General features: G+C 36.0%; 1 protein-coding gene and 1 pseudogene across 1 annotated transcript; one reads left to right on the top strand and one right to left on the bottom strand.

Annotated features, from left to right (window-relative positions):
* The first annotated feature begins 592 nt into the window (after positions 1-592).
* On the top strand, positions 593-14,587 carry LOC144658079 (uncharacterized). Its single transcript, XM_078518401.1, has 7 exons — positions 593-646; positions 2,837-3,111; positions 4,722-4,848; positions 5,515-5,608; positions 6,885-6,964; positions 8,161-8,239; positions 14,163-14,587. Exons 2-7 carry the CDS (start codon positions 2,840-2,842, stop codon positions 14,585-14,587), a joined length of 1,077 nt encoding a protein of 358 aa, XP_078374527.1. The 5' UTR covers positions 593-646; positions 2,837-2,839.
* Positions 9,196-9,287, bottom strand: LOC144659054 (U2 spliceosomal RNA; annotated as a pseudogene).
* Positions 14,588-14,825: the final 238 nt, after the last annotated feature.

The following is a 14,825-nucleotide window of genomic DNA, read 5'->3' as shown; positions in this document are numbered from 1 at the left end:
GAGTGTTTATCCAAAAGGGAAAAAAATGATTTAAGTGAAAATACTCAGGTTGCCTGGCATGTGCAACTTAGCTTTGCATCTCTGACATAGCTCATAGATAAAGGAGTTCAACTATGGCTAATTTTAAGAACGGGCACGTGCAGATCATTTTAGTTTAGAGACGTCTTTAAAAAAATACTTTTCACTCTTGTTTCGCATTTATCCTTTATTCACTGACTTGTGGGTCTTGCCTTTCAATAGCTCCACTTCTTTCAGTTCTTTGCATTCATTCTCAACCACTATGCATATGTATCCAACAACTTGTGCGAACAACAAGCTGCAAATTACTTGAAAAACGGCACATATTTCAAAGCATTTCCAGGTCAGGGATACGTCGACTTATGTTTATTTTGAATCGTGAAATTTCATGACAGTGGAGGATTCTATGACTGATCTGATCTTACTTGTGACAGAGAACACCAGTACGGTGTTTCTTCTAAGTTAGCGTGACTTTGTTGTTACGTCGCGTGTCTGAACCAAGCCTGTTGCTAAATATAAACCAGCCAATCAGCGTATCTTTGTCATTTCTCCGAATCCACGTGACGGTCTTAGAAACTCGCGGGTGTATGACCGTATTTTGTTGGCAATTAGATATGCGAAGGTGAAGGTAAGAGAATATACTGCTTTCCTTTCCTTTGCTCGACATTTAATAAGCGCTTCTTGAAGGCAAATACTTCGTACTTTTCAATACATTTGCAAGAGTTATTTTTCGTGTAACTGAGGTTTCGAAACACGGAAGTCGCTTTCACTCGTAACTGTGATCAAGCATTCTTATAATTAAGGTGCATAACGACGAAAAACCCTTCAAGCTTATAAAATGTAACAGCAAATTATCACAGGAACAAGCAAGTCAACGACGCTAGTACTAGTTCAATGCAAATGTCACCCTTCGCTTCCGATGTATGGTGAAACACTCCATTGTAATCAGTACTGTATACTCGATCAAGAAAGGAAAGCTGAGTATTTATTACGTGCAGATCATTTTAGCTTAGAAAATACTTTTGACTGTTGTTTTGCATTTATCCTTTATTCACTCTCCTTGTGGATCTTACCATTCAAAAGCTCCACTTCTTTCAGTTCTTTTGCATTTATTCTCAACCACTATGCATATGTATCCAATAACTTGTTCGAACAACAAGCTGCAAATTAGTACTTACAAAACGGCGCATATTTTAAAGCGTTTCCAGGGCAGGGAAAGGTCGACACAATTTTATTTTGAATCGTGAAATTTTATGACAGTGGAGGATTCTATGACTGATCTGATCTTACTTGTGACATAGAACAACAACGAACGGTGTTTCTTCTAAGTTAGCGTGACTTTGTTGTTACGTCGCGTGTCTGAACCAGGCCTTGTTGCTAAATATAGACAAGCCAATCAGCGTATCTTTGTCATTTCTCCGAATCCACGTGACCGTCTTAGAAACCTTGCAAAAGTATCGCGGGTGTAGGACGGTATTTCGTTGGCAAGTAGATATGCGGAGCTAAAGGTAAGAGAATTTACTGCTTTCCTTTTATTCGTTTGACATTAAGCGCTTCTAAAAGGCAAATACATTTGTACTTGGCAATACATTTAGGTGTTTTTCTTTTAAGTGCCCTTTATCGTGGCTATTTTTAAAACCAAGAGATTGGCTATGGGTTAACTCGACTTCCGTGTTTCGAGCGATTGAGCGTTCTTATAATTAAGGTGCAAAACTAGAGTTTAAGTATAAGCAAATTACCACAGGCACAAGGAAGTCAACGACGTTAGTTCAGTGCAAATGTCATCCTTCACGGCCGATGTATGGTGATATACATTGTAATCAGTACTCTATACTCGAGCAAGAAAGGAAAGTGAATAACATTCAGGTTGCCTGTCAAGTGCGCTTTTATCTTTGCATCTCTGACATAACTCATAGATTACAGAGAGAAAAATTCAGCTATGGTTACTTTTAAGAACGGGTATGTGCAGATCATTTTAGTTTAAAAACACTTTGACCGTCGTTTCGCATTAATTTTATCCTCTATTTTCGTTTTATCCGCTTCTTTTGCATTCATCTTCTTGAAACCACCTTGTACTCTAACAAATTTTGTTATTGCAAATAACTTAAACAGCACATTATATCCGAGTATTTCAAGGCAGGGAGAGGTGGACATGATTTTGTGAGTGTGAGAAATTGGGGTGTTTCTTTACTTGTATTCTGGTTGTCATTTATTTCTTTTGTCTGGTCAAGTTTCTCAAAATGCTGATGGCCACACTTGAAAATATATGGAACAGTATGCCTAACTGAGAGTTTTCAGTGTTTTTGGTTAAAAGGCTGCAGATTTGGCTCATTCAATTTTAAGAGATTTGTATGGAAAAAGACACCCTGGCCTGCCTAGCCTCGTTTTCATGTTTTTGGCTGCATAAATGTCCCTGTAACTTCCCATTAGATTAAACTATAGCTTTGAAACTTCATCCATTGATTTACTTTGACTTGATCTTTAAGTTGAAGTGATTTAATTTAATTGGACAATTATTCTTCTGGGAGTCGAAAATTAATGGCAGCCATATTTGCATTGGGTCTATATGCCTGCATTCTGCAGAATTAATTTTACACATGGTTAATGTCTAGACTTTCTCAAAGTCCTTTTAATTTTTTTTTTTTTGGTGCCTCTCAATCGCTTTGCGACCTAGTTCGCTCACAGGGTCGCTTTGCGACCGTGCTCGCTATAATTTTAGCTTTTTTGCTCGCTTAACGATTTATACAAGCTTAAGGTCGACTTGGAGCAAGTCTAGGTAAATGTCCTGTTTTCAACTTTTTTCTTTCATACCTTTCAGAAAATGAATTCAACTTTTGGTGAAACTCCCCCCAGAAGAAAGAGAAGGAGAGCCCCTGATGATCCCATTCACAAGAATGTGCTTGTGTTGAGAAATGGACAATACGTCGAAAAAAGATCGGATGGTGTGGTGCTCATGCCAAACACTATTGAACAGGCTATAATCAAAAAGCAAGAATATGGACAGTTCAAGAAGATAACCCTCAATGTTTTAATGACGGAAAGCGATGTGAAAACGTTGTTAGAAAAGACCTTTCCCTTCCTGACTGGCCAGAGGTAAATTTATTGTAGATTTAAAAGTACATGTACACTTGTGCTCTAAACCAGATAACTTGATGTACAGTAATAAGCAGCAAGAATCCCCAAAGTGTGATGTCATGCATTGGAGCTGCCTTTCCATCTGGTAATTAACACAAACCCCAGCAAAGTATATATTTTCTGAAAGCTTAAGATTTGTAGATTACGAAGGTATATATATTTTAAGTTAATATATTCAGGTTGTCCAAATAGAGCGTGTTATTTCCAAAAGTACCAAGGCTCATAAATTGGGTTCGTTTCCAGACAAATTTGAAGCTGGAAAAGGGATCAACATCGCTATGTGTTCTTCACACCTTTGTCTAAAAAACTGTATCGGGGAATATTGATTACTTGTCTGGTTTGTTTTTTGACACGCAGTTAAACTTCCAGAGTGTAATGAACAACTATTCTCTTTGTTTAAACAGCCATAACTTTTGAAAGAAGAAAAATATAAAACTTCACCGAGACAGTTTTGTTGCTCCATTATGGGGCAACATTCTTGCCAAATTTCAGCGAAAATCATTGAAACTGGTTGAAAACGAACTTAAAATGTGCGCCTCTCTCTTTGAAACTTTGTTTTCGAGATAGGAACGAAATTGTATTTTGGGGTGTTCTTCCGGTGTAATGAGATTAATTACACAAGACGTGTGAAAATGATCACGCGTTGAGCGATAGAATGGAGGCTCATTTTATAACAATAGATCTTGTTCAAAGTGGTGTCAAATGTTGCTTCTGGCTGGAAACGGTCTGTTGCATGATTTCAGTTCTACCGCTCGCGTTATATCAATTTTCGTCCCAAAAGTGTTAAATCATTCTGAACCAACGGAAAATTGGAATCGCAAGCATCCTAAAGTTAACCTGGAATAGGTCGTGACGTTACCGCTTGAAGCGGTGAAAAATAACTCGTTGCTGCTATCTACTAACGCATCTGCAAAATCTTTTGTTTTTTTTTCCGGTTTTTGCAACATTGTCCGAATTTGAGATAGGAATGGAAAAATGTTTCTTCTTTGATTTCAGGAAAACTATTCATTTTGCCAGTGCAAAACACTCAAAGCAACTCGTCGAAAACTAAGAACTCTGATAGTCACGCAGTATCGCCACCAGGGCACGTTCAGACAACCTGCTGACAGCTATCAATGGCAAGAAATGTTTTTCCTTCATAACTTTGTGTGGAGTTGATCTTTTTTCATGTCATTTTTTTAATGAAAGGTCTTAATGAGATCTACCTGAAAATACCAAAAATAATTAATGTATTTTTCTTTAAAATGGTTAATTTTGGGGTACAGTACACTGATACCTTAATCTGCAAAAATTGTGACCTTCACATGTAAGTTAATTAAAAGCATTTTTTTGTGAAATAACATAGCATTTTTTGATACAATTTTTTGATATAAAATGTCTGAGAAGACACAAATTTGCAGACCATGTGGGAAAACCACATTTAATTTAACACTGCCTTGCTGAAAACATGTTTTGTAAAATTTTAAGTTGTCGTGTGTCCGATAATTGTTTTTTTTTATACCAGTTGGTATATTACTTGAGTTATTGTTATTATGATTATTATTGTTGTTGTTAATTTTTTAATGCAGATTTTACTGTGCCTCAGTAGTTGATAATCGCACAAGGTTGGACTTCCATGAGGAACCACGCATCTGGAGTGGAGCTTTAATAAATAAGAATATAAAGGGAAACTCTGCTCTTTATATCTTCAGCGAGGTTTGCACCACTCACTTAGTAATTAAGGTCAAGTAAGACTATTTCTCTCATACTATGTATTTATTTAAAGAGTATTCATGAACTGCAATGACTGAAGCTGCAACAAACAAAATATTCAAGAGAATATATTTCTGCAAGTTCTTTGTATTAGGAATCACATGTTATTGTTCTCAACTTTGTGTCCCATATGCTCGAACTTAGCAAATTATTGTATAAAATTGAATAGCACAGGTTGTTGTCAACATTATCGACTTGAAGCTGAAAAGCCTGCAATTTTGTGTCCAAGTTTTCTTCCACTGATATATAGCATTTTAAAAGCTCATTTATGAGGAACACAAGCTTGATGTTTTCTCTTGTACCATAACAGAAGTGAATTTAAAAAAAAACTTCCTTTCAAAAAGAAGAAAGTACATTCAAAGTTTAGATTTCACATTTTTACTTTCTAAGAAGGCAACAAATTCTGATAATTTTGAATTTGAGAATTTCCAGTGAACCAAAGAAAGTGTGGGATAATATTTTCAGAACTGTATTTATTTTTAAGTGTTTGGTCCTGGACTTGATAATACTAGTGTTTACAACAAACTTGATTTGTTAATATTAATCATAACTATATTGAACTGTGAAAATCCTATTAACATCATGGCTCATTAACCTTTTGCCTGGTAGGAAAACCATTCTTTAGGGCCTGTACGTTTAATGGAAAAATTACATATCTCCAATGCCTCAGATACATCAGACTCAGGTTTTGAAACACCTGCAGGTAAATATTGCTTGCCAGTCTTTCTGTTTAATATTTTTCCCTAATTGTAATAAGTTATTACACACAGTACATTCCTGGCCCCAGTTGTTCAAAAGATGGATGATGCTATCCACCAGATAAGTCATCATCTGGTGGATATTGCAGTATTTCTCTTAACACTTATCCACTGGATAGCGATTTTTGTGGTGGATCACGTTATCCACTCTTGAAAAACTTGGCCCTGGACTCAAGGTGTTGAAATTGCTGAAAAAGGTAACTTTTTCAATTTGGTGGATGACAAAATGGCGTGAATTTAATAACTTAATTTTTCTCACTCCGGTTTGCTTGTGGTTTACTTTTATTTGTTGGTCAGGGCAATAGTATTCGTTAAAATCAAATCAAAGACTGGTGATAGGTGGTTTAAAGCACCCAAGCTTTGGAACTCTATGCCCAGCAGCATACGTATAGCAAGAACTTTAACATGTTTTATAGGTTTAGTTTAGACGTTCCTTTTAAAAACGTGTTTTTCTTGATTGTCTCAATTTTTAATTTTTATCATATATTTTTAACTCTTTTAAATGCTTTTTTGTTTTTATTTTTATCTTAAAATATTCTTTTAAATATTTTATATATTTATAATGAAAAAGCATACAGACTATAGTATTATGCTCCTAATACTTATCTATTATTATTATAATTTGATAGTATTGCCCTAACCAGCGAATTAAAGCTTACCGCAAGCAAACTGGGCCGACAATAAGTAATAGTAATTGGACTGAATGGAGTACAATTCAGAGAGTAATTGGGGGAGTAATTTCAAAATCAAAATTACGAGCACGATTACTCTCTGAATTGTACAACACGAGGTCCAATTATTAATTAATCGTATCAATAGCAAAATTCGAGGATAGAAAGTCTTTGAGAACCTTTTTTGTGAAAAAAGTCAATGGTAAATTCAATTGGTTGTGCAAAAGGCAGGAAAACAGCAAGAAAGAACCCATTCAAATGCACGTGATTGACGCGTGAATGGCATAGGTGTCCAATTACAGGTATCAAATTTGAAGTTGCTCAAATTGGATTCCTGTAATTGGACACCCACGTGATCCCGCGCCAATTGCACAACAAATAGGCGCGCCCAGAACCGATCAAAATCGAGAATTTTGTTATAGATACGATTAACAATAAAATTGGTGCTATTCCATCATTATACAACAACATGTTTCTTTTGAGATTGGTTTTGGACTGTTTGTTACAAGGTGTAAAGAAAGCTTACATGTATTTTATTCTATTTTTTAAGCTTTATGTAACAATACGAGAGAAGTTTTACTGCCGAGTTCCACTTCCAATAAAATGCCAGATCCACCTCCTAATGTTCAGGTATGACTTTGTTTACACCTTGTTAGTCAATTTTCTCTTTGTTTTGATTGCTGAATATTAAGCCATGACTTTGACATTGCTTTATATCACCGCTTTATGTTGCTTTATGTCGTCGCTTTATATATCACTTTATGTCACCCCTTCTGTTCCGATGGACTGATAATAGAACGGAGTAGGAATGGGAACTAACTACAGGAATACAAGTTACACAAACAGAGATCAAGTTTAACTCAACAAAAAATAGCTGTGAAGAACACAAAGCAAAATACTTCTTGCAAGTTTAAAAGGACTAATACAAAGTATAAACGAAAGAGACCATATTTGATGACTTCTATTAGATTCAGTAAACAGACATCTCTACATTCAGTCTCGTACCCAGATGCTCCGGCTCTGCATTTATGTTAATACAATGGGCCTGTGTAAACAATTACAAGACACTGTTTGACCTTGCTTACATTCGGGAGAAGTATTGTATATTGTATATTGGATGTCACGCTACAAGATGTTGCAAATTCTGTTCAACAATCATTCAACACAGAAGTTGCCAGCTATTTTTGTTTACCTTAATGTTTTGATAAAATTCCTGAAAATTATTTAAGACACCTTTGGATAGCCTCATACCTTCTGCATGCATTGATGTCATTAATTTTAATATGCCAAGGTGCAACTTGTAACTTTCAGTAAAGTAATGATCGAGCGAAAATAAAACTACTACGCTTAACAGGAAAATATTGGTAACCTTGTGATAAAAAACAATGGTTTTACAAATCTTGACAACAAAAAGACAATGTATCTACATCTCCTTGATGATGCTGCCAGTCATATAGGGAAATATTGAACCAAATAGCTGATCTAATGCTGTCAGGTGACTGACATCTTGATTCATTTATGCTTCAATTCAGGCAGAACAGTTTCTATCATGCTATCAGTTTGTGGTGATCCTTTATTCCATTGCTTAGATAAAGGATTTCAGGGTACAAAATTGTTTTAATAGTAAACTGATGTGAAGTGCATCAACATGCTATATTCTTTACAGTCTTGTGAAGGGTCTTGTGCCACATCCAAGCCTTGGGTACAGTTTTCCCTATATGAACCTCCTGGTTGTCAGACAAGATTATTTTATATAAGATAACTTCTACTAGTCAACCTATCATTTTTATTAAGTAAAGGGTTTTATCAATTTATTTACTGGCCAGGTTGAATACCCAATGGATGAGGAACTGAACAGAACCTACAATGAGTATTCATCAACAGATGATTTGGTCATTCAGGAAGGTAATGTAAAAGTAGTTAAAAAAATTAATATATGTGTTTGATGGATCAACACACTGAAAAAACAAACATAAAGACTGTAGCTAATTCCATTCAATACTGTTAAATCTAAGCCACTACCCAGACAATGCTCGATTCTATTACACTACTCTTCTATACTTTTTTTTATGGCGGTGTGTTGTTCCGCCTTTTATTATGTTTCTAGATTCACAATTGGTAATACTGGGTTTACAATATTGCCTGAGTGTGAGGTTTTACAATTTTTTTAGGTCTAATCCGGTCTACAATGTTTCTAGGTCATTGCCAGTTCAAATCGTGTTCCATAGTTCATAATCCATAATCCAGTCCAGTTCCAAAGTTCCATATTAACAATCGGTAACTTGTTTATAAGATGAGTCTTGTGTAATAGTAGTTTTCGGCTTGTGGCCGGTTGAACAAAGCTTGAGTTCTAGTTCCAAAGCTTGTGTATCCGCGATTTCACCTCCAATCGTCTTGAAAGGACATTCAGCGATTTAACCATAATCGTCAAGGATAGTTAGGCAATTTCACCATAATCGTCAAAGGATTTCACGCGATTTCACCACCAATCGTCAAGGTCAAGTTTAAGCTAACGCGATTTCACCACCAATCGTCAAGGTTTACGAAGTCACGGTGTTTACTGTGATTCCTGTAAAGCAAAAAAACCCTGAAGAACGGGAAAAAAGCGACTCTCAATCCACCACACTAAATAGCTATTTAAACTGCGAGCAAGAAAACCCTGAACAAGGCCCTAATTTGCCGAGCAAAACCCACCTGAAGTCCTACCCGCCGGATGAACTCGATAATTCCTAATAAAAATATAGGCCCGAAAATAAAAGAAAAATCACGAGGGGAAAAACCTAGATGCACTTCCAGTGACTGCCCGTGCCCGAAGGCTTTGCGGGTTAACAGCCATACAAACGGCGAGTCGAACGTAGCTGATTGAATGGCAGATCAAGTGTTTATGCATCTGAACTTCTAAAAAGAAGAACAGATACTACACTTGATCTTAGCCAAAAGGCCGCGAAGCGATCTACTATACTGCGCCATACACCGAATGCAAATATGGCGGACCACTCGGTCGGTGCCTGGGACGAGCTGTATGAAAGCGAGGCTAGTCAGGCTTCGGTATTTTGTTTTCACAAATGCTTTCCTACTAAAGTCTTGCTTATTTGTCGATCTGGTGTGTTTCTTTTCGCTGCTCCTACGAGTTGCTGTGTTTCTGAATGTCATCAGCAGTCTAATTTTGCTCAATTCCATCTTGCAGTATTGGAAACATTATTTTGGCAATTCTGAAGGGAACTAAAAGAGAACTGTTTATGTAATTAACTTACAATATTCCCGGAATATTTCGCGCAAAGTATGAAAGGGTATCGACGTTGTCCTGATTCTTAAAATAAACATTTCTTTCGTAGACCCTTTTTAGCTCAGTATTGGTTTCCTGACGTTTGGGCACTGCTGCCTTTTTTCAGGCGAGCTAACAGCTATGTTGGAAAACACAGTTTGTTCTTTAAAGTCGTATGCAAATAATTTGAAACTGTTTGAAATTAACAGAAAAAAAAAGAATCATGGTTGTTCCCTAGAGAAGCAAGTGTTCTTAATACAAAGATATTGCGTCCCGCTGTCCGGAATACTTCATTACTATGCCCGATTGGGCTTAGTCATGAAGTGCTATCCTATTCTAGCCTGTTGCACCATGGAACAAGGATATCTTAAAATGAATGGACAGGGAGTCTGTTGTGGTAGCACACCTCAAGGCGATTTTTCCTAAAGGATTCAGTCAGTATGTCTCCTGCATAACCAATGAAAACTTCTTTGGGGCATTTACAGCAGGAGATTTAATATATCGATGATAATTCCTGTAATCAAGTTTGATTGGCTAGTGTGAGGACAGGTGGGGTAGAAGAACGTGTAGCGAGCTCAAAGAATGTCTAAATAACCATGGAAGAGTCATCATTGATCAAAATGATAAAAATGGTCGTAAAATATGGCAGACAGACACGTACTTTGTAGAATAGTTAAGCTCCGAAATAGAGGCGAGGTGGTTAAAACCCACTGAAAAAGAAGATCTTCAAATGCAAAAACACAATCTACGATCAGAAAAGAAAATTGTAATTAGAAAAGCATAAATAAAACATTCCAAAAAATAAAGACCCATTCAAATTTTTGAGCAGACGAAAATGTTGAAAGACTGTACGCTCCTTTTATGAGCAAAGTTGTTGAAACTGAGGAGGCACTGATTTAGTTACTCCCGCATATCGAGTAGAGTGCTTGAATTTTTTAAGAATTTAAGACTGTTAAAGCTACTGGAAAATTAAATCAAAAGATGTAATTTTGTCTGCATGCATCCATTTGGTGTCACACTGATCAAAGACTCAACTTCTAAAAAGCTCATTAAACAGAGTTAAAACAAGAATAACATTTGAGAGTGTACTGCACTTTGAGAACTTGCTTAACATTGTCATCATCCGGACATTATCTGTCCTTTTCGCACCTGGCAACGCATAAGGCCTCTCAAACTCTCCTCGAACTATTTGTAATTGACTGAAGCTGGCCAGAGTTAAAACATATTCTTTAACATCAATTATCACAATAAGGAAGCAGCACCTAATGCAACAATGTAGGTAAAATTAAGAAAGCTACAATAAGTAAATTTGATATTCAATTATTTCACAAGAAGCTGTTAAAAAACATGACCACACAACCTATTCACTCGGCATTTTCAGCTCATTAGCAGTGACACCCTCAAAGAAGGCCTGGGGACAAGGCGGGTGGTCACCCTAGCTGTGCAAAAATGTAGTCAATATTTCATAAGAAATTGTGTTACACTGTGGTAACTGGAAGTTTAAACCGTCCATGAGGGAGCTGTAAGTCCTTCTTGCAATCAGGAAAATTAATACGTACTTTGTATCCACAAATCCCGTTCTGACGCAAGAAAATGAAAAACCACTTCCTTAGAATAGCACCTCCCTTGCCTTTCTGGAATGTCCCCAGTGGTATCGCTGTCGAAGCCTGACACTTTGGAACCCAATTTCCCCCAGTGACAGTGGCTAAGTTAGCAAGAACAAAACAAAGAATCATTGACACTTAAAGAATATGTTTATGAGATAACCAGGAAAGATTTTGTAATTTTTATGACGTTAGATAAAAACCTCAATCAATGTTGCATTAGAATGCAACCTTGATTTTGGAAAGATGACATCAGAATTCATGTGATTTCAGCAAGTTACTCTTTTGGAATTGCTATCACATACCAAAATGAACTAGAATGTTCAAGGATTTGAAAAATATATGATAGGATTTGTCTCTCCGAAAGGTAAGAAATGCCTAAATTTTGGGTCTGGGTCCATGGACTTTGGACTAAAAATTTGTTTCATAACCGCTGTATGTGTTTGCTGGATATAACCGTGTGCGTATTGCACAGCTACTCAAAGGTCTGCATGTAAACAAATGGTTGCTAAGGTAATAAATATCTCAAAATGCAAGAAAATAATTGCTTATTCCGAAATTCTTAACACGGAGAGTAGTTTATTTTGTACATTACTTCTGATTTTAAGCCTTCATTGTGCTTATTAATACAGCTTTTATTCCAAATGGGGCCATTTAACTTTCATTCTGAAACTCAGGATTTGAAGTGTCGTTGTATTATTAAATAGGTCCTAGCAACCACCTCTATGGCCTCTGCTAATTGATTAAAATATAGCATCTTTTATTTAAGGGTATTTATTTAAGGGTATGATCCTCCAAATTAAATAAATATTGGTGTAATTTAGTTATTAAGATATCAGCATTGTTATGTAACTCCGATCTGATGTTTTCAAATTTATCCCACCCACCCCCTGTTAAAAACACCTCATTTTTATCGACATTTTGCTTGTGAAAGATATAGTGAGGAAGCTTGTCACTCTTGAACCAAATTCCGTACATTTTTGTTAAAGTCTCGAGGGACTGTAGTGCGTCAACACTTGTGATCTCGTAGGCAAAAACGTGACTTGTCAAATTTACAAACGTTATAGAATAATTAAAAACAAAAGTAGCCCAAATCTTACGTGACATAACCAATCAATCAATCAATCAATCAATCAATAAAATTTATTTACCCTCGGAGCTGACGGGGGCTGGCTAGGCCCCTAGCAAAACATATGCTAATATGCCGAGAAAATAAATTAGTGAGGAAGCTTGTCACTCTTGAACCAAATTAAGAATGTGAGGGGTTCAGCGCTCGAAGGCAACAAAGTTTAAAATGATTAAGAACGCAAATCGGTACTGGTACAAGTCTTTAGCTTAGGCGCTTATATTAATTTAACCTAAAACTATTAACAACGTAAATTTGTACTGGTTCAAGTCTTTCACACACTAAAACGTTGCTAATAGTTAACCAAAGGGAACTCATTTCGTGACAATTGATTATTTTTGCTGAGTTGCACAATTTAGAATTGCAACATCATTCAATGCAGGTGTGAAGTGATATTTACAAGTGTTTTTGTAGCCTGTTGTGAAATTACTTCCGGTGGAAGCAGTAAACGCTGAAAGTTTTTGCTTTTGTTCAGAAGTTAATGCATCGCCATTAGAAAAAAAAACAGCAACTGTTTTACTGGAAATGTAGCCATTAGAAATGGCATGTGTAGCCGTAAGGTAAAGAATAGCGCGAGGAGAAGTGGCTTTTGGCAATATCCAAACAAAAATTTACTTCTCAATGTGGGGTTAAGATTGCACAATGAGACAAAAGGTAACTCTGTCTTGCGTAACCTTTATCGCGAACCCTGCATTAAGCTGAGTAGAAATGTTTCTAACTCGAAAGGAAACAACTATTTCAATTAAAGGCAAACATGAAAGTTTACTATTTTTAACCGAGCGAAAGTATATGAGTCACAAAGCGCCCAGCCGTCGCGACTGACAAATACAGCATTTCCTCCGCGAAAATAAAAAAAAAAATGCTTGAACTGAAAGACGTTTGAATTCTTCCCTGATATGTTCGAACAACAATGCCTAGGATAAACCTTCTACTCATACTTCATGCAAAATAGTCGATATCTCGAAGAGATCTTTGATCTTCATTAAGCTCCATTTTTTGCAGCTGGAAAAAAGTTGAATATATTAAAACACTAGGCCCTGAGCTTTGATTTAGTACCAAGAAAACTTTGTTCAGTTTGGGGTGCTACAGAAATAGATTTTTGAACTCAATTCATTAAAAATTCAATCTTTTTTTTTTTAAAGTAGAAAAGCTAGTCAAACTAGTGATCAATATTGGGAGAGAATTCCAAATTTTAGGACCCTGGTTTAGTTCTTAAGGTCATCATTAAATTGACATAAACATTTTTACCCGGTTTTAGGCACATTCAAGTGACTAAGGGTTGACAATATATGGGAGTAAAATCCTCTATTTCAAGCACTTTAATTGCAAATCTTTCTTGGTAAACAAGAACCAAATTGGAGAAAAACATGAAAAAATATTACTTTGCCCACCCTTGCCAAATTAAACAAACTTGCTCTTTTCAATTGTTACACATTGTTGCACAAATATTTCATTGTTACGCTTTTGGTACTGGGAAAAAGTAGCATTAGCTGCTGCTCATACTTTAATTTTTATGAATCGGTTACAGTCAAAATACTCAGTGCGTGCTGCCTAGAATTCCAGAATAGTTTTGTTTAACAGCGAACGGATTTTATTATTCATTTCAAACATTCAAATTAAATTTGAATGTTTGAAACGAATAATAAAATCAGTTCGATGTTAATCAAAACTATTCCAGAATGGCGGCATGCGTTGCGTATTTTGACTGTAATACTTGTAACAGTTTCATTTATGTGGTGCAAAACAGTTGTAGTCTCATAGTGTTCGCAGTGTTAAACTCCATTTATGCTGCCTAAATAAGTCTAATTTGTTGTCTCACAACTCAAATTGCAGAATTTTGTGCCTCCTCATATTCTAAAGGCTCAGTTCCAACCCCTATCTGGGCAGAAGCAATACGATCCTATAAACCCGGTGTACAGTGTGTGGAACTAATGTTGATTGGTCAAGAAAGTGCTGGGAAGACAAGTCTTGGAAAGGATCTAAAAGGTAACCCTTTTAATAAAGAGGAAGCCAGTGCAGATGGAGTGCAAATGAACTCCTCTATCAAGAATGCTGGTACCCAGGCATGGAAAAATTTACCTTCCCAGCAACACAAATCTGCTTTTGATCACAAATTTGCTGAAGCGATTGTCAAAGAAGCAAAGGAAACATCAACAGAGCAGTCACCAAGTGAAAAAACTGTGAAAAAGGCAAATAAGGAACAAATGCAAGAGCTTGTGGTGAATGAAAATGGTATGTCACACTTTTGCTTGATATAATAATAATTATAATAATAATAGTTATAGTAATAGTAATAATAATAGTAATAATAATAATCGTAATAATAATAATAATAATAATAATAATAATAATAATAATAATAATAATAATAATAATAATAATAATAGTTATAATAATAATAGTATTAATAATAACTGGCTACCCTTTAGTGCCCCAGGACCATGGTTTGGTCTTGGCACTAAGGACTTTATGCAAACATTAAGTGAGAACATAACA

Source organism: Oculina patagonica, chromosome 6, assembly GCF_052425735.1.
Source record: "Oculina patagonica isolate OP01 chromosome 6, crgOcupat, whole genome shotgun sequence".
Lineage (NCBI taxonomy): Eukaryota > Metazoa > Cnidaria > Anthozoa > Scleractinia > Oculinidae > Oculina > Oculina patagonica.
This window is presented reverse-complemented; position numbering and strand designations above follow the sequence as displayed.

Coding starts and splice junctions, on each gene's coding strand:
- LOC144658079 (XM_078518401.1), top strand. CDS start 2,840: ATGAATTCAACTTTTGGTGAAACTCCCCCCAGAAGAAAGAGAAGGAGA. Junction 3,112..4,721: donor CCCTTCCTGACTGGCCAGAG/GTAAATTTATTG, acceptor TTTTTAATGCAG/ATTTTACTGTGCCTCAGTAG. Junction 6,965..8,160: donor ATCCACCTCCTAATGTTCAG/GTATGACTTTGT, acceptor TTTACTGGCCAG/GTTGAATACCCAATGGATGA.